This window comes from Sturnus vulgaris, chromosome 28 (genome assembly GCF_052056855.1).
Source record: "Sturnus vulgaris isolate bStuVul1 chromosome 28, bStuVul1.hap1, whole genome shotgun sequence".
NCBI lineage: Eukaryota > Metazoa > Chordata > Aves > Passeriformes > Sturnidae > Sturnus > Sturnus vulgaris.
The window spans coordinates 1,319,561-1,339,505 of record NC_142270.1 but is presented as its reverse complement, the minus strand read 5'-3'; the positions used below and the strand labels follow the sequence as shown (position 1 = coordinate 1,339,505).

Below are 19,945 nucleotides of genomic sequence, written 5' to 3'. Positions count from 1 at the left end.
TGGTGCAGGGAAGGGAGGGAATGTGAGGAAAAGCCACCCTCAGTGCCAGGAGAAAATGTGGTGGGGAGAATTTGTGCAAGGAAATAAAATATTGTCCGTGGTATTCGGGCTTGCAAAGCAGCAGCAGTGCTGGGAAACACCAGGAATTTGGGAAAATTCCTTCTCTGAAAGGGTGGAAAGGCTGACATGGGGCAGTGATGGAGTCCCCATCCCTGGAAGGGTCCAGAAACCCTCTGGATGTGGCACTTGGGGACACTTGGGGACATCATGGCGGTGCTGGTGTTCCGTGGTCTTTTTCACGAATGCTTTTCCAACTCTAGTGATCCCAAAACTCCAGAAATTGGAACATTTCCAGTCTCAACTGCACAAACCCAGCTCCCAGGTTTGGATGGGATTTCCCACCTCCCCTCTCCCAGCCAAGCAATCTTTTAGGATTTCCAGGCTCTTTCATGCTCCATTCCTTCCCTCCCTAAAAATTCCAAGGAATTTTTTCCCCCACCCCACGGATTTTGAGCTACACCAGCACCCTTGTTCATCCCGAGCTCCATGCTGAGCTTCTGGGACCATGGTGGGACCTCATTTCAACCTCCCGCTCTGCCCCTGCGACTGGGAATTTTGTTTGTCCAGGGAATTTTGTTTTCCCGGGAATTTGTTTTTCCAGGGGTGTTTCGGGCCCCCCACTCACGCAGGCGGCCGTAGCTGGCGCTCTGCCGCATCCGCAGGTCCTCGGTGGAGCGGTGGAAGGCGGCGCCGGCGGCCGGGCCCCGCACGGGGCTGCGGGCTGGGGAGAGGAGAGAGGGGCGTGAGAACAGGAGGGGGATCCCATTGGGAATGGGATCCTGTTGGGAATGTCGGGGTGGGAACTCGTTGGGAATGTCGGGGTGGGAAATCGTTGGGAATGTCGGGGTGGGATCCTGTGGGGAACGATGAAGCAGGATCCCATTGGGAACATTGGGAGAAGGATCCTGTGGGGAATGTTGGAAGAAAGATCCCATTGGAAATGTCGGGGGCAGGATCCTGTTGGGAACATTCTGTTGGGAACATTGGGAGCAGGATCCTGTTGGGAATGTCAGGATAGGATTCCATTAGGAATGTTGGGGGCAGGATCCCATTGAGAATGTCAGGGTGGGATCCCATTGGGAATGTCAGAGGTGAGATCCCATTGGGAATGTTGGAGCAGGATCCTATTAGGAACATTGGGAGCTGGGTCCTCTTGGGAATGTTGGGGTGGGATCCTGTGGGGAATGTCAGGGGCAGGATCCCATTTGGAATGTTGGGAGAAGGATCCCATTGGGAATGTCAGGGTGGGATCCCATTTGAAATGTTGGCACAGGATCCCATTGGGAATGTTGGGGTGGGATCCCATGGGGAACATCAGGGGCAGGCAAGACAATTCATCTGCCCAGCACAGGGGACACCAGAAATTTGCTTTTCTCTGCCATGCTCTTATCCCACCTGTCGGAATATTCCGTTGGCAGTGAGGGGACACTGATGAAGATGTCCCACCCCAAATCCTGCTGCCCCACACAGGAGCCACCACCCCCCACCCCACCCCAGCGCTCCCTTTGGGCCATCAGTGGCTCCAGAGGGGACATTCCTGTTCCTTGGCAAGACCCAACACTCGATTTGGGTTTTTAATCCCATCATTCTCCAAAGAAACCGACGCCTGGGATGTGCCATGGACTCCACGCTCCAAAATATTCCCATTTTCCTCCATCAAGCTCCACGTTTCTCCTCCCTAAATGGGTGACGAGCCCCACTTTTCATCTCAGATATTGGAGCTGAATTCACTTTAAACATTTTCTTTTCCCTCATGGATTTTCTGTCTTAAGCCCCAACATTTTCCCGGGAGACCTCCTAAATTCCCAAAATTCCTTTTTGGAAACCCTCTGGACCATTTTTGCCCAGCTGCTCCGTGTCTCTGCAAGGCCCCAGCTGCCACCACAGGGTCTGTCCCCGTTTTTATATCATTAAACCAAATCAAATCAGCGACAAAATTCCCGCCAGATTCCCGTCCCAGCAGGATTTATCCCAATATCCACCACGGAGCTGCTGGTAGCACGAGAAACAGGAGGGACCCCCCCTTTGCCAGCCATTTCTTCTTTGGAATGTCCCTCCTGGGGAACTCAGGGGATTCCATCCCCTCCATCCCATTTTTAGGGGCCAAACCCAACGTTCCCAATCCGGGCTTGGTTTTGGTGGATCCTGGGCAAATCCTGGCTCAGATATCCTGGGCCAAGCACAGGAATGGGAATGTTGGTCACTGATGGCCACTCCTAGGAGCTGCTGTGCCCGGCAAATCCTGGGCTCCAGCGAGTGACCTCCTGCTAAACCCGAGTGAATAATCGGGAGAACAAGCAAATCCCCTTTTGTAAGGGCAGGGAAAAGGCGGGATCAGCTGGGAGCAGACTGGATTTGTCTGCGGCAGCCGCGCCAGGAAACCCCGGTGCCAAGCCACAGTCCCCACACTGCGCCATTGTCCTCGCGTGACGTCATCACACCGTGATGTCATCACACCATGACCTCCCCACAGTGATGTCATCAACCACAGAGTCATTGTCCCTACTGTGACGTTATCACACGGCACCGTTGTCCCCACTGTGATGTCATCACAGAGTCGTTGTCTCCATTGTGATGTCATCATACAGTGACATTGTCCCCACTGTGATGTCATTACAGAGTCATTGTCCCCATGGTGACATCATCACAGTGACATTGTCATCACACAGTGATGTTATCATCACACGGCACCATTGACCACACTGTGATGTCATCAGAGTCATTGTCCCCACTGTGATGTCATCACAGAAAGTCATTGACTGCACTGTGACATCATCACACAGTGACAGTGACCCCACACTGTGCCATTGTCCTGGTGTGACATCATCACATGGTGACATAATCACATGGTGACATTGACCCCACTATGATGTCATCACACAGAGTCATTGTCCCCACTATGACATCATCACACAGAATCATTGTTCTCACTGTGATGTCATCACACAGTGACATTGATACGATGCTGTGCCATTGTGCTTGTGTGACGTCATCACACAGTGACGTTATCCTCCCACAGCGCCATTGTCCTCACAGTGACATTGACCCCTACCACACTGTGATGTCATCACACGGTGACATTATCCCCACAGTGACATCATCACACTCTGGCACTGTCATCACATGGTGCCATTGACCCACGGTGATGGCATTGTCCCCATGGTGACGTCACCACCCAGTGACACTGACCCTACACAACGCCATTGTCCCCACTGTGACATCATCACCCAGTGCCATGGTCATTGCACAGTGACACTGTCCCAACAGTGATGTCATTATATGGTGCCATTGTCCCCACTGTGACATCAGCACACAGTGCCATTGTCATCACACAATGCTGTCATCACACAATTATTGTGTCCCTTACACAATGATGGAATCATACAATGCTATCATCACTCAATGACGTCATCACATAATGATGTCATGACACAATGGTGTCATCACATGATGATGTCATCACACAATGATGTCATCACACAACAATCATGTCCCTCACATAATATCATCACAGAATGATGTCATCACACAGTGACGTCATCACACACTGACATTGTCATCACACCAAGATCTCGTCCCTCACGCAATGATGTCATCACACAGTGATGTCACCAGTGACTCCGTCTCTCCCATAGCCACATCCTCTCTGTCCCACAGCACTGTCCCTGTCCCTGTCCCAAACCCCTCCTTGGCTCCCAGCTCCCGGTGTCCCCTCACCCCCAAACCCTCCAGGAGAGATTTTTGGGCTCCTTGCCATCCAGGGTGACATGTGGGTGTCCCAAACCCTTGGGTCCCTCCTTCCCTTCTCCCGAGATGTCCTTCCCCAGCACCCCAGGGTGCACCAGGCGGGACAGGAGGACTCACCTGTGTTGGAGGACACGGATTTGCCGATGTCGGCCAGGGAGCGGTGGATCGGCTTCTTGGTCTGGTGGCGGTGCTTGCGCAGGAGGACATAGCTGAGCTTGTCCCGCAGCTCCGGCTTCAGCAGCCCGTCCTCGATCTGCTTCTCGATGACATCGTCTGCAACACGCAGCCACGGTGACCCCCAGAACCCCCAAAATCTGCTCTTTGTGCAGTGACCCCCAAAACCCCCCAAATCTGCTCCTTGAACAGTGATCCCCAGAACCCCCAAAATCTCCAGTCCTCGATCTGCTTCTCGATGACATCATCTGAAACACGCGGCCATGGTGACCCCCAGAACCCCCAAAATCTGTTCCTTGAGCAGTGACCCCCAGAACCCCCAAAATCTGCTCCTTGAGCAGTCCATCCTTGATCTGCTTCTTGATGACATCGTCTGCAGCACATGACTGTGGTGACCCAGGGGTGACCCCCCAGAACTCCCCCAAACCAGCTCTTTGAGCAGTGACCCCCAGAACTCCCCCAAAATCTCCCATCCTCGATCTGCTTCTCAATGACATCGTCTGAAACACGCAGCCATGGTAACCTGGGGTGACCTCCAGAACCTCCCCAATATAGCCCACCCTCGATCTGCTTCTCAATGCAACACCTGGCCATGGGGACGCTCAAAACACCCCCAAAATCTGTCCTCAATCCTCATTGACATTGTCTGCAACACGCAGCCACAGTGACCCAGGAGTTAAGAAGAGTTGAATTCTGCTCCTTGAACAGTGACCCCCAAAAGTCCCAAAATCTGCTCCTCGAGCAGCCTGTCCTCGATCTGATTCTCGATGACACCATCTGCAACACTCGCCCATCGTGACCCAGGGGTGACCCCCAGGATCCCCAAAAATCTGCTCCTTGCACAGTGACCCCCCCAAAATCTGCTCCTTGCACCGTGACCCCCAAAATCTGCTCCTTGAACAGTGACCCCCCAAAATCTGCTCCTTGCACTGTGACCCCCAAAATCTGCTCCTTGAACAGTGACCCCCCAAAATCTGCTCCTTGCACTGTGACCCCCAAAACCCCCCAAAATCTGCTCCTTGCACAGGGACCCCCAAAAACCCCCCCCAAATCTGCTCCTTGAACAGTGACCCCCCCCAAAATCTGCTCCCTGAGCAGCCCGTCCTCAATCTGCTCCTCATTGATGTCGTCTGCAACACCCACCCAGGAGTGATCCCCAGAGTCCCCCAAAATCTCCTGTCCTCCATCTGTTCCTCGTTGACATTGCCTGCAACCCCCACCCGTGGTGACCCAGGGGGGGACCTCAGACCTCCCAAAATCTGCTGCTTCAGCAGTGACCCCCAGACCCCCCCCCAGAAAACCTCAACACAACAATTTCTGGAAGCAGCTGATGGCTCCCAACTCCTCCCTTTGCTCATTCCTGTACAAATCCCGTGTATGGAGCAAATAAATGAATTTTAATCCATTCCCAGCGTTTTAAGACACGGAGGGGAAACCTCCAGGTGTTCCTACCTATAATTTGGGGCAAGGAGTATCCGTCCAGGTCCAGGAGCACCGTTCCCGTCTGGAGACACGTCCGCAGCTCAAAGAGGCTGTGCAGGGACAACGTGGACACGTGGGGTTTGCTCCACCTCTCGCCGCCTTCCTCCACCTTCTCCTCGAACTTGATCCACCTGGAACGAGAGTGGGACAGGCCCGGACTGGGGCGGGTGTGGGGAGATGGGAATGGCTTTTCCTGGGGAGTTTCCCTGCTTGGAAAGCCTGGATTACTTCATCTCACAAAGTTCTCGCTCGTTATCCGGGGTGGGAAAGGAGAATCTGTCGGAGTCGTTCCTAGAAGTGCTGCTTCTGGGATTGTGGAGGGGAGGAAAAACTCCCAGTCCCACCAGGAACCCCATATCCACGGAGTTCCCCATCCTCAAATTGCTCCTATGGGATTTGGGGATTGTGGAAAAAAACCTCCCAATCCTAACAGGAAACCCAAATCCATGGAGTTCCCTCCTCAAATTGCTGCTGTGGGAATTGAGAATCATGGAGTGGTGGAAAAATTCCCAATCCCAACAGGAAACCATAATTAATGGATTTCACCCTCCTGAAATCACCCCTGTGGGATTTGGGAGCTGTGGAGTGGAGGAAAAACTCCCAATCCCTACAGGAAACCCAAACCCACAGATTTCCCCATCCTCAAATCACTCCTGTGGGATTTGGGAGCTGTGGATTGGAGGAAAATCTCCCAGTCCCACCAGGAAACCAAATTCACAGATTTCTCCCTCCTCAAATTGCTCCTGTGGGATTTGGGACTCGTGGAGTGGAGGAAAAGCTCCCAGTGCCACCAGGAAACCAAAATCCATGGATTTCTCCCTCCCCAAATCACTCCAGAGAGGTTTGGGAGCCTTTCCCATGGAGGTGACCTGGCCTGAGCCTGGATCTGCTCCTGCCTGGAGCCTGTGGGAGAGCAGATCCCAGAGCATTCCCAGTGTCCCGATTCCTTAGGAATGCTCAGCCCCCACCCTGGGCACTCCATCCCCGCCCTGGGGGACGGGAGGATTTTCAAACTCTCGGAATTCAGCCCTTCCCTTCCTTGATTTTACAACAAAGACTCCAGAGAAACTTCCAGAATGGGGGGGATGATTCCTCCCAAATTCCTCGGTATGGGGCTCGGACTCCTGGAAGGGCAGCTCTTGGATTTTTGGGAAAAAGAGCTGCTTTTCTTCCGTGGATTCTCCTTCCTGGAGTTTAACCTGACGTGTCTGAGCGGGATTTGGGCTCCAGTGGGAAGGACAGAGGAGGAGAAAGGATTTGGAGCAGCTGCTGGCCCCGGAATGCCGAGGGAGAGGGATGGGGAAAGGCCAGGATGGGATCAGCTGCTGCAAAGAGAAAACCTCGGGTGTCCTTGCTAGAAAACTCCCAAAATTTTATCCAGGAGCACCAGGAATGCTCTGGCAGAACCCCAACACCCCCCAAAAGCCAACACTTGGCCCTGGTGCCCATCCCAGAGCTCCATTTCCAGATTCCTCTGGAGAGTCCCTTCCTCCAGCCCCTCAGCTTTCCCTGGGATGGAATTCAAGCTTCCCGCCAAGCGCTGGCACCGCTCTCCCAAAGCCGCTTTTCCTCTCCTTTCTGCCCCGTTTTCCCGAGGAATTTGGGTTATTAGGGAGCTCAGGTTGGAGTGTGGGATTTGGGGCACCATTCCAGCAGCACCTTTGCCCCAGCGTCAGCATCCCAGGATTCTTTCACTGAGGTTACGGCAAATTCCCACCTCCCTGCTGCTCCCAGCATCCCAAATTCTCACTTTTTTCCCCCATTTATTGTGGATTTAAGTGCTCACACCACGGAGCTGCTCCCCCTAGGGCAAAGGGTCCCAACCCAGCTGGAGAGTGGGAATTGCAACTTGGAAAATCAGGAGAAACTTGGAAATCTCCACCTCCAGCCCTCCCTGATGAAAATCCTGATGCAAATGTGGATTTTTTGCCTTCCAAGCTTTTCAAGGTGTGGGAAGGGAGAAATAAACATGGATTTATGGAAAATTAAAGATTTTACCAACAGAATTCAGACACCACAGAGTCAGAGCAGGGATTGGAACCAGGGGGATCCTGAGGAACTTCCCAAATTTCGGTTGGTGCAAAAACAAAAACCAGCCTAAAATTTGGGATGGGCATCCGCAGGGCCAGATCCCCTCCTATCCCAATCCCGGGTGGGAATCCCTCACCCAAACTGGGAAATTCCCCAGGAAAGGGTTTGGGATAACACCTGGACTCCCTTCCCAAAAAACCCCAACCTCGCTGGTCCTCGACAGCTGAGATCAGGAAGGGAAAATCCCACCTGGATTTGGGATCTTCCCCTGGAAAAGATTCCAGGTAATGAAGCAAACTCCACTTGCATTGATAATTGTATTCAGGATGGAGCAGGTGGGGTTGGCTTTTTTTTTTTTTTTTTTTTTAATGGAACAGGGGTGGGAAAAGTTTCATTCTTGGCCTTGCTGGAAAGAGCGTGGAGGGAAAAAAAAAACCTGGGAAAATGTTCTTCCCAGCTGGAATTCTCCAGTTTCCCTGCACCTTATCCCATTTTTTCACCCTCCCAGCCCTTCCTGCAGGGCTCTGGTGACTCCAGGGGGAAAAGCTCCAGCTTTGGGATTGATCCAATTTGTGGAAATTAGGAATACTCTGGGAAATCTTCTGGCTCATCCTCAGGATGCAGCTGAGGTGCACATTGCCCTAAAATCCCATTTTTCCTGCATTTCTCTGATTTGGGAATGTCCTTTTTAAACACCATTATAAAAAACACTCATTCCCTGATATTCCTTTTCCATACTCTCCCCAAATCCCATTTTTCCCACATTTCCCTGATTCAGGAATGTCCTTTTTTCCTGACACTCATTCCATTTCCAAACCCTCCCCAAAATCCCATTTTCCAGAATTTCCCTGATTAGGGAATGTCCTTTTTTCCCAATGTTCATTCCCTGATATTCCACTTAGTCTTCCTCTCCAAAATCCTATTTTTTCTGCATTTCTCTGATTCAGGAATGTTTTTTTCTCTGGACACTCATTCCCTGATATTCCATTTCCAAACCTTCCCCAAAATCCCATTTCCCAGAATTTCCCTGATTCAGGAATGCACTTTTTTTACATCATTAAAACCAATAATCATTCCACGATATTCCATTTCCAAACCTTCCCCAAAATTGCATTTTCCAGCATTTCCCTTTTTTGGGAATGTCCTTTTCTACCAACGCTCATTCCCTGATATTCCATTTCCAAACCCTCCCCAAAATCCTATTTTTCAGCATTTCCCTGATTGGGGAACGTCCTTTTTGAACATCACTAAAAACAACGTTCCTTCCCCAATATTCCATTTCCACACTCTTCCAAAATCCTGTTTTCCCCACATTTCCCTGATTTGGGAATGCCCTTTTTTCCCAATGTTCATTCCCTGATATTCCACTTACACTTCCCCTCCAAAATCCCATTTTTTCTGCATTTCTCTCATTCAGGAATGTCCTTTTTAAACACCATTATAAACAACACTAATTCCCCGATATTCCATTTCCAAACCTTCCCCAAAATCCCATTTTCCAGCATTTCCCTTTTTTGGGAATGTCCTTTTTTCTGATACCCATTCCCTGATATTCCATTTCGAAACCTTCCCCAAAATCCCATTTTCCAGCATTTCCCTGATTGGGGAACATCCTTTTTGAACATCACTAAAAACAACACTCATTCCCTGATATTCCATTTCCACACCTTCCCCAAAATCCCATTTTCCAGCATTTCCCTGATTTGGGAATGCTCTTTTTTCCCAACGCCAAGTCCCTGATATTCCACTTACACTTCCCCTCCAAAATCCCATTTTTTCTGCATTTCTCTCATTCAGGAATGTCCTTTTTAAACACCATTATAAACAACACTAATTCCCTGATATTCCATTTCCAAACCCTCCCCAAAATCCTATTTCTCAGAATTTCCCTTTTTTGGGAATGTCCTTTTTCCCCAATGTTCATTCCCTGATATTCTACTTACACTTCCCCTCCAAAATTCCATTTCCCAGCATTTCCCTGATTGAGGAATGTCCTTTTTTCTGACACTCATTCTCTGATATTCCATTTCCACACCCTCCCTAAAATCTCATTTTTCCAGCATTTCCCTTTTTTGGGAATGTCCTTTATTCCAGATGCTCATTCCCTGATACTCCATTTCCAAACCTTCCCAAAAATCCCATTCCCCAGCATTTCCCTGATTCAGGAATGTCCTTTTTTAACATCATTAAAACCAACACTCATTTTCTGATATTCCATTTCCAAACCCTCCCCAAAATCCCATTTCCCAGCAGATTTGGGGAACATCCTTTTTTTACCACCACTACACCCCACGCCCATTCCCCGATGCCACTCCCACGCGGGGATATTTTGGGCCGGGATTTTTTTTTTTCCTGCTGCCCATTCCCAAATCCCGGCTCACCTGGCCGATTCCTTCCACTCCATGTCGTCGCCGTCGCGCTGCAGCGTGTCCATCTCGGTGAAGAGCGTGGGGTTGGGCGGCTCCTCATCCTCCCCCAGGATGTAACGGAGCCGCTCGGCGGCCGGGGACACTGCGGGGGGAAAAATGAGCTGGAATTCCATGGAGAACGGGGTGATCCCGCTCCCTTCCCGCCGGGAAAGGGATCACAACAACAACAACAACAACAACAAAAAAAAAAAAAGGGATAAAAAGGGAGGGAAATGTTTAATGTTTGGAGGAGTCCAAAATTATCCCATCCTGAATTTTCTGTGAGAAAAAATGAGGGCTGCTGCTGGGGAAAGGAGGAGTGGGATAAAGGTCCAGGAATCAATTCCCATCGAATTCTCCTTTCCGGGAATTTCCTGCACTTTTTTCCCCCCCCACATTTTTCCTTCCTACACATCCCCTTTTCCCAGGCTCCATCACAACCCAACCCTTCCAGCACGGCACATCCGAATTCCCCCCTTTTCCCACTCCATTCCCGAGGGGAAGCGGGGGGATGACACAAATCCACCATTCCTGCAGGGAAAATTCCTTTTTTTTCTTTCCTGCCAACAACTGGGATGGAGCATTTATGGCATCCTGCTCCCTGTGGAGCAATCTGGGAATGGGATTGGGATCATGGCACCCTCCAGGTGGGAAAAGGCTTTTTTCATCCCAGCACATTCCCAGTGCCCACGAGAGGGTGACGAACTCCCAGGAAAAAAAAAAAAAAAAAGTTGGATTTGCTCTTAACCCTCTCCATCCTCGGGGATTTTTCCAGCAAAACTTCCCAGTTTTGGTGGATTTGGGGAGAAATCCAAGCCCTGGGTGTGGCAGGGATGGGGATGAACCCCGGATGCTCCAAGGAAGAGGAGGAAAATCCACTTGAATTTCACGGAAATGGGGTGTTTGGAATTAAATCCTGCATTTCCTAATTCAGCAGGGATGATCCAGTCTTGGAAAATGGGAATTCTGGGGGAAAATCCTCCTTTTCTCCAAGCTGGGAATAACAAAGTTGGGTAATGCAGCTCCTCAAAAATCAGGGAATTAAATTGTTATGGATAAATTGAGGGAAAAATAAGAATATTGTCCTTTTCCATGGAAATGGTGTGTTTGGAATACAATCCTGCATCTCCCAACACAGCAGGAATGATCCAGGCTGGGACTACAATCCTGTAGCTCCCAACACAGCAGGAATGATCCAGGCTGGGACAATCTGAATTTTGGGACAAAATCCTCCTTTTCTCCAAGCTGGGAATAACAAATTTGGGTAATGCAGCACTTTAAAAAATCAGGGAATTAAATTGCCATGGACAAATGCAGGGAAAAATGGGAATTTTTCCTCTTTTCCTGCATAAAGCAGACGAGCCCAGGCCCCAAAAGAAGAGGATGTCCCTTTAGGCTGAGCCTGCTTAAACCACTTAAGCCCCTCTAAGCCGAGCCCAAAGCCCTGCAGTCCAGCCCTGCCGCCATTCCCATAAATCTCTTATTATGATTATTAATATTCCCGGGAATTTTGGAGCTGGGCTCCGTGCCTGGAGGGTTTCAGGCTCCCTAAGCCTGGCGGTTGTTCTCGGAAAAGGGATGAAATGGGGTGAAATTCTGGTCAACCTCCCTGCCCAAACCTGAAAATTCCAAAAAAAATCCCGCATTTGATGAACTAAACCACACACACACAAAAAAAAAGTTTTGCTGGAAATCCCTGCCCTGGGTGGGATCTCAGGTGGAAAAAAATGGGATTTGAAATTCTCACCCCCGATTTTGGGGCTGCTGCTCCCAGCTCTGCCCAAATTCCCTCTTTGGGGGTTTAAAAATGGATCCTTCCTTCCTTATCCTCTGCCAGGGCCTCATTTTGGGGTCTCGGGGCAGTGTCACCCCAAAATCCAAAGGAAATCTTGTACAGAAAGAGCCTTTTTAGCTTCTTTCCCTTATCCTCACAGATTTTAGGGACTCCATCCAGCTTCCAGCTCCCACCTTGTGCTCCCCTCACTCCCCGAGGTGTTCAACCAACCCTGGCTGGGCCAGGCAGCCAAAATTCCTGGGATTTGTTCACCTGGAGAACCCTTTCACGCCCGGGAGAGCACCCGGCTCTCCCTGCTTTGGGGTTTTTTTATTCCTGGGAACCCCAGCGTGCACGGAAAATCCCGGGAAGCAGGAGGTGTTTGTTGGAGAGGGGAGAAAGAGACGGGGAAGAGGCCAAACCCCCCAAAAAACCCCAAAATCAACCCCTGCTCCTTGAGGGGGCACCCACATCTTCCTGAACCAGATTTTAGGATGGGAAAACTCCGGGATTTCAACCCAGATTCCCAAGGAATGTTTAGGATCGTTTCCGTAGGAAACTGGGCAGGAATGATTGAAATCTCCTTTATCCACATCCCAACCCCGGCCCAGCAACAAAACCTCGCCTGGGGATCCTTTCCAAACTGAAATTCCCGCTCTGGCTTTGGGTAGAGCGAGAAAAAACCGGGATAAAATCGGAGAATGAGGGAATGCGGCGCGGCCGGGACTAAGCCTGGTTTAAGGTCCGGCATTATCCAGGGGCTGCCGTGGATTCTCCGCAGCTTTTCCTTGGATTTCCCTGCCTCAGACGAGTCCCCACCTCCCCAAAATCCAGGAGACCGGGATGCACATCCCATAGGATTCAACCTCCTTCCCCATCCAAGAAACCCCCAGGTTTGGGATATTTCGGAGCCTTCCAAAAATCGACCTGGAGCAGCGGGAGCCGAGAGTTCCCCCGTTTATTTTTGGGATGAGCTTTGGATCTCTGGATCAGTTCATCTGGAAGCCCCCGGGTTGCTTTTCCGAGGGAAAAATAGGGAAAAAAAAAAAAAAAGCCAAACCCATGGAGCTTTTTCCCCTCCCACCGCCACGGAGCGCTGGGGGAAAAAAAAAAAAAACCCAAACCCTACCTGGAGTTGTTTCCATTTCTTCCCCTATTTCTCCCCGGTTTAACCCCAAACCTTCGCTGCGTGGTCCCAAAAAACTCCAAAGCCCCGGAGTTCCTTTATCCTTTATCCACTGCGGCTCGCTAAACTCCCGCGGCTTAGGGAGCAGATTACCGGGAATAAAAACCTTCCCTCTCCTTTGGCTCCCATGACGGGAAGTTACCAAACCGCCGGGATGCACTTGGAAAAGCAGCGGGAAGCGGGAGACAAGCGCAAAAATCCAAGATTTGGGGTCGTTCCCGGCGGGATTTTCCCTCCCCACCCGCAGCGAGGTGGGAAAAGCCCCTCCAAAATCAAGGTTTTATTTTTCAGGGGAAAAAAAAAAAAAAAAAAACAAAACACCGGGATGAGGGAGATTCCCTGGGATTTTGTGGGGTTGTGGTTTTTTTTTTTTTTCGGGTGGGTTTTTTTGTTGCATGAAATGAATTTTGGTGTCCAAGCCCACAGAGCAGCCTGGAGTTACCCCGAGTGGCATTTGGTGCGTGTGGGAAGGAGGGGAAAAGAAGGAAAAGAGGTGGAAAGAGGGAAAAGGAGGGAAAAGGAGGGAAAAGAGGGGAAAAGAGGGAAAAGTAGGGGGAAGAGGGAAAAGTAGGGGGAAAAGGAAAAGAAGAGGAAATGGAGGGGGAAAGGAGGGAAAAGGATGAGAAAAGTAGAGGAAAAGAGGAAAAAGAAGGGGAAAAAAGGGGGAAAGGAGGAGATAAGGAGGGGAAAAGATGGAAAAATGAGGAGAAAAGAGGGAAAAGAGGGGAAAGGAGGGGACACTCTCCTGCTCCCGCCTCGACTGAGGGCACGAAGGAGCCGCCAACGAATAAAAAAACCTCTTTCCGTGCAAAAAAAAAAAAAAAAAACCTGGTAAACTTCGGCTCCCACAGGGAAAGCGGAGCCACCCCGCTGGGCCTGAACCCGAATGCAAATTTCCAGCGGTGGAGGGGGCTGGAAAAATCCCAGCCCATAGAAGGGCTCGGCAGCCGCGTTCCCCTGCGAAATGTTAATCTGCCCTAAGGAGATTTCCCTGGAGCGGCAAAACCCGTCGGGAACACGGCGTGATTCCCCAGAGTTGTCTGGAACCTCAATCCCGACAGGAAAACCCCACCCCGATCCCATTTAAACGGGAAAACCTGTCAGAACAAGGTGTGATTCCCAAAAATTGTCTGGAACTCAAATTCCAGCAGGAAAACACCTTCCAAATCCCGTTTAAAGGGGAAAAACCCATCAGGAACAAGGTGTGATGCCCGAAAGCTTTCCGGAACCCCAATTCCAGAAGGAAAACCCCTCCAATCCCACCCCAATCCCATTTCAACTGGAAAAAAATCACTGGGAACAAGGTGTGATGCCCAGAAATTTCTGGAACCCAAATTCCACTCAGTAAAATCCCTCCAAACTCATTTCAATGGGAAAAACTGATCAGGAACATGGTGTGATTCCCAAAAGATGGAACCCCAATTCCAGCAGGAAAACCCCACCCAAATCCCATTTAAATGGGAAAAACTTATCGGGAACACGGTGTGATGCCCAGAAATTGTCTGGATCCTGAATTCCAGCAGGAAAACCCCTGCAATCACATTTAATTGGGAAAAAACTCATCGGGAACATCGTGTGATGCCCAGAAATTTCTAGGAACCGCAATTCCAGCAGGGAAACCCCACCCAAATCCCATTTAAGTGGGAAAAACCCACGGGGGACACGGTGTGATTCCCAAAAATTGTCTGGAACCCCAATTCCAGGAATCAAACCCCACCGAAACAGAAAAATAAACCCAGGCGCGGGCGGGACGAGCGACACCAAAGCGCGTTGGTTCGATCCCTCCGTTGAGGCGATCCAAGGGCGTTGGATCAAAGCCTTTTCCCGGTTCTATTTTTTTGGAGTTTTTTGGGAACTCACTGGTCCTGCTGGCGTTGTCATTGCCGCTGTCGGGCCAGCCCTGGCCGCCGTCGTCGGTGTCCGAGGGCTCGCGGTGGCCGAAGCGCCGCTCGCCATCGCCCGGGGATCTCCGGCGGCGCCGCTTGCGACGGAGCCCGCGTGGAACCGGAACCCCGATGTAGATGGAGTGGAAATCTGGGCAGGGAGAGACAAGGATGTGGGGTGGGGTGGGGAATTTGAAGGGAAAAAATTGGTTTTCCCGAGGGAAAAGTTGCTGGTGGAAATGACGTGGATGGAGAGATAACTGGAATAAAAAATTCATTTTCCAGGGAGAGAAATTCCTGGTGAAAAATATTTGGATGGAGCAATAAATGCAGAAAAAAAATTCATTTTACAGAGAAAAATTCCTGGTGAAAGTGATATGGATGGAGTGATAACTGGAATAAAATATTCATTTTCCTGAGAGAAAAATTCCTGGTGGAAACCATGTGGATGGAGCGATAATTGGAATAAAAAGTTCACTTTCCTGGGACAAAACCTACTGGTGAAAAATATTTGGATGGGGTGATAACTGGAATTAAATATTCACATTCCAGGGAGAAAAATCCCTGGTGGAAATAACATGGATGGAGTGATGATTGGAATTAAATATTCATTTTCCAGGGAGGAAATTTCCTGGACGAAAGTGACGTGGATCGAGCGATAATTGGAATAAAAAGTTCACTTTCCTGGGAGAAAAATTCCTGGTGGAAATGACATGGATGGGGCGATAACTGGAATAAAAAATTCATTTTCCAGGGAGAGAAATTCCTACTGGAAGTGATGTGGATAGAGCAAGAATTGGAATGAAATATTCACATTCCAGGGAGAAAAAATCCTGGTGAAAACAATGTAGATGGGACGATAATTGCAATAAAAAATTCATTTTCCAGGGAGAGAAATTCGAAAGTGATGTGGATCGAGTGATAACTGGAATAAAAAGTTCACTTTCCTGGGAGAAAAATTCCTGGTCAAAACTATGTGGATAGAGCGATAATTGGAATGAAATATTGACATTCCAGGGAGAAAAATTCCTGGTGAAAATGACATGGATGGAGTAATGATTGGAATAAAAAATTCATTTTCCAGGGAAAAATAATCCTGGTGAAAACAATGTGGATCAAGTGATAATTGCAATAAATATTCACTTTCTTGTGAGAAAAATTCCTGGTGAAAAATATTTGGATGGAGCAATAAATGCAGTAAAAAAAATCATTTTCCAGGGAGAAAAAATTCCTGGTGAAAGTGGTGTGGATGGAGTGATAATTGGAATATTGGAAAATTTCACTCACCTTCCTCGTCCTGGAATTCCCAATTCCCAGGATTCCACTCACACTCCTCATCCTGGAATTCCCAGGATTTCACTCACCCTCCTCATCCTGGAATTCACAATTCCCGGGATTTCACTCACCCTCCTCATCCTCAAATCTCCTCCGGGAGCCGCCGAGGCCGCGCTCGCTCATCCCATCCTCATCGTCCAGCATGGCCCGGCTGCTGGGGGGAGCTGGGGAAGGAGCGGGATTGGGATTTTAAGGGATTGGGGATTTTGTGGGATTTGAGTGGGATTTGGGATTTTATGGGTTTTGGAATTTTATGGGATTGAGAATTTTTATGGGATTGGGCATTATGTGAGATTTGGGATTTGAGTGGAATTTGGGATTTTTATGGGATTGGGGATTTTATGGGATTTTTATGGGATTTGGGATTTTATGGGATTGGGGAGAGGAAGAACCTCTCTGCACGCCTGACAGGAGCTCCCTGCTATGGAATCCTTCACTTGGGAATATCCCAGCGGGATTCCTGGCTGCAGCTTCCCTGGGATCAGCAGGGACCCTCTGGCACCTCCTGGTTCTGCCACCCCTGACTCATCCTGTGCCATCCCTCCTCTCCCCACATTCCCGAAATTCCAGCCGGATTTTCCCGGGATTCCATCCCCAGCCTCCAATTCCCGCTGCTCTGAGAGTCCCTGAAGTGGAGGAGAACATTCCAGAGATTTCCGGACGCAATTCCCAGACAAGAATTTCCCAGAATTCCAGATCTTGGCAGAATTACTGGACACGAATTTCCCGGAATTCCAGAGATTTCCCGGCACAATTCCCGACATGAATTTCCCAGAATTCCTGAAATTTTCTGGCACAATTCTGGGACACAAATTTCCCAAACTTCCAGAGCCTGGCAGAATTCTCGACACAAATTCCCGGAATTCCAGAGCCCCTCGTTATTCCAGGGTGACCCCACACATCCCAAAGGGATTTTCCTTTCCTCATCCCTGATCCCACATTTCCCTGGAATTTCCCAGAATTCTGGAGTCTCCCATTATTCCAGGGTGACCCCGCACATCCCAAAGGGATTTTCCAGCACAAATTTTCCTCTCCCCATCCCCAACCCCACATTTCCTTTCCACTTCCAGCTCTTTCCCTGTTTGATCCCGGTGGGATTTTTTTGCCAGGGATGTTGATTATTAATTAATTAACGACTCCCTAATTAGCTGACCTCCAGTGATTGCCTTTCACACTCGGCTGCCCGGGTGCGGCTGTTTCTATTCCCGGCCCGGTCGATGCCTCCCAAGGTCACTGGGAGGGTGATCCCGAGTGGCATTCCCGCACTTTCCAGCTCTTTCTTTGGGAGAAAAATCCCAATTCCAGCCCAAAACCTTGGAAAACGTGAATGCCTGGAGCTGCTGGGCCTGGCAGGGTATGAATTCCTGGCCCTTTTTCCCTGGGGAAAATCCAATTTATCCCAGTCCTCAAACCCAGTTTATCCCAGTCCTGCTCAAATCCAGTTTATCCTGTTCCAGCTCAAATCTAATTTATCCCGTTCCAGCTCAAATCCAGTTTATCCCAGTCCTGTTCAAATCCAGTTTATCCCATTCCAGCTCAAATCTAATTTATCCCATTCCAGCTCAAATCCAGTTTATCTCTTCAAATCCAGTTTATCCCAGTCCAGCTCCAGGCCCATCCTGGTTGAGATTTATACTCGATTTCCAAGATTTGGGATTTTTTTCCATCAATCCGACACTTTTGGCAGGAATTGATTTAATTTAGGGACAAACAAATTTAGGGGTTTTTGCTCTGGAGGGAAAACCCAAACTGGGGAGTTTTAGGGACAACGTCATCCACAAGCCTTGGCTTCCCAAAAACATTCCAGGTGAATCCTGAGGATTTTAGGAAGCTGGAAAAGCAGGAAAAGCAGGAAAAGCAGGAAAACACCCCCCAGCCTCAGGCAGGAATATTTTTACTCTTAAAAATAAAGTTTTAAAAGATGAAGGATCACAACCTCCAGGAAATTCAGGTAGGTCGGGGTTCCCAGATGATGGATTGGGATACAAACCCTTCCAGCTGGGAAAAAACAGGATTTTTTTGGGAAATCTGGATGAGCAGGGCAACACAAAGAACCCCGGGGTAAAGCCAGGCTTTGTTAGACACGGATAAACCAAAGGTCCTGCTCGATTCTGGGGTGGGAGAATTTGGGATTTTTCTCTCAGATATTTCCCACACAGAGCTTTTCCCTCCTTAAATCCCTGAAAACCAACCCGGAGCAGAACCGCTGGAAAACCCAACTCTAATTCCATGGAAGTCCGGGCAGGGAAAGCAAAGCCCTGCCGTGAAACCCCAAAAAAGATTTTTCCCCTTCCAAACTCACCTTGAGCTCCCCCAAAAAGAAATATTTGGGAACGGGCTGCGGAGCAGGTCCAGGGAAAGCCGGGATTGCCTGGAGTCAGAGCTGCTCTTCCCACATCCCATCCACTCCAGTGCCAGCGGCTCTGGCTGCCGATGGATTTTGGGCAGCGCCGGTCGATGCCGGAGCGCGGAGGATCACGGGGAGCTCCGGCAGGGAACGCGGAGCCGACGGAATCCGGCCCTGACCAGGGATGGGGTTTCCACGTGGGACCACCGGGATGGGGGAAATCCACCCCAACCTGCAGGATTTGGGGTTTCCAGGGTTGGGGGGGATTTTTTTCCCTGTGGATTTGGGTTCGTTTTACAGGGATTCAGGAGGGGAACTGCTCTGATTTCTGGGCTCCGTGTCTGGATCTTAGGGAGTGGCAGGAATTTCCAGCAGTGGGATGATCCCAAATCCCCATCCATGGGATGATCCTAAACCCCATCCATGAGGTGATCCCAAATCCCATCCATGGGATGATCCTTAACCCCCTCAGTGGGATGGTCCCAAACCCCAACTCCATCAGTGGGATGATCCCAAATCCCATCCATGAGATGATCCCAAATCCTCATCCATGGGATGATCCCAAACCCCATTCACAGGATGATGCCAAACTCCCTGAAGAGCTGGGATCAGCCCCTGGGTTATCCCCCCCAGCCTGAGTGGGTTTAGGATCGGGATTGCCCCAGAATTCCTGGAATTATTCCCAATTCCACGTTTTCCTTTCCACATCCATGAATTCGGGGTCGGGAACTGGCCGTGGCTCCGCTGCCGTTTCCGCCCGGATTCCTCCGCTCCCTGCAGCCTTTTATCGGGAATATCAATAATTCCTATCCAACGGCTCCCGGCCCTTCATTCCAGAGAAAAACCGGGATTGGGAAATGGGATTTGGAGCTTTGGACTCCTCCCAGATCGGGGCTTTTCCCTCGGGAATGATCCCATGTCCCAGTCCGGGTGGGATCCAAGCTTTATCCCAGCTCCCGCTGGATCGGATTTTCCCTTCCCTGTGGAGCAGGGAATTTGGGAATGTCCTCGGAGTCCCTGTGAATGTTGGATTTTGAGGAAAGATTTGGGAATTTCCTGCTTCAATCCACTTTTCCCATTTTCCAGGCATTTCGTTCTCTGTGGGAATGGCTGAGTCGGGAGCCCAAGAGGAGGGAAAATCCATTTTCCCCAAGAATCCCAGGATGAATCCTGGGATAGAATCTGCCCCACCCCCACCATGAAATCAGAATCCAACTTTTGTCCTGGAAATCGAGAGGAAAAAAATGGAATTTTGCTTTTTCCCTCTGAATCCACAGGAATTCATTGGAATTTATCACCTTGAATCCCTCAGGGTTTTACTGAATTCCCAGTTTTTATTAAATTTCTGGAGAGAGAGGGAAGAAGGAAGCAAAGTAAAATCCCAGGAGCCCACAGGGAAATAATTCCCAAAATATCTGAGTTCATCCCAATTCCCTGAGCTGCTCCCAGCTTTACCTCTTCCATCTCCAAAAACCCCCGGATTTTGGCCAAAATATCCACAAATATTCCAAAGGTGCC

General features: G+C 49.7%; 1 protein-coding gene across 1 annotated transcript in view; it reads right to left on the bottom strand.

The window, feature by feature from the left end:
* Positions 1 to 17,145, bottom strand: part of SLC4A5 (solute carrier family 4 member 5) — a 39,597-nt gene extending 22,452 nt beyond the window's left edge. Inside the window, exons 1-6 of the mRNA XM_088180146.1 lie at positions 16,152 to 17,145; positions 14,723 to 14,896; positions 9,876 to 10,005; positions 5,434 to 5,594; positions 3,925 to 4,080; positions 686 to 781 (exon numbers count right to left, since the gene is read on the bottom strand). Of these exons, the coding sequence (XP_088036272.1) occupies positions 686 to 781; positions 3,925 to 4,080; positions 5,434 to 5,594; positions 9,876 to 10,005; positions 14,723 to 14,896; positions 16,152 to 16,224 (790 nt within the window). The 5' untranslated portion in view covers positions 16,225 to 17,145. The remainder of the gene's footprint in view (positions 1 to 685; positions 782 to 3,924; positions 4,081 to 5,433; positions 5,595 to 9,875; positions 10,006 to 14,722; positions 14,897 to 16,151) is intronic.
* Between the last annotated feature and the right edge of the window lie 2,800 nt (positions 17,146 to 19,945).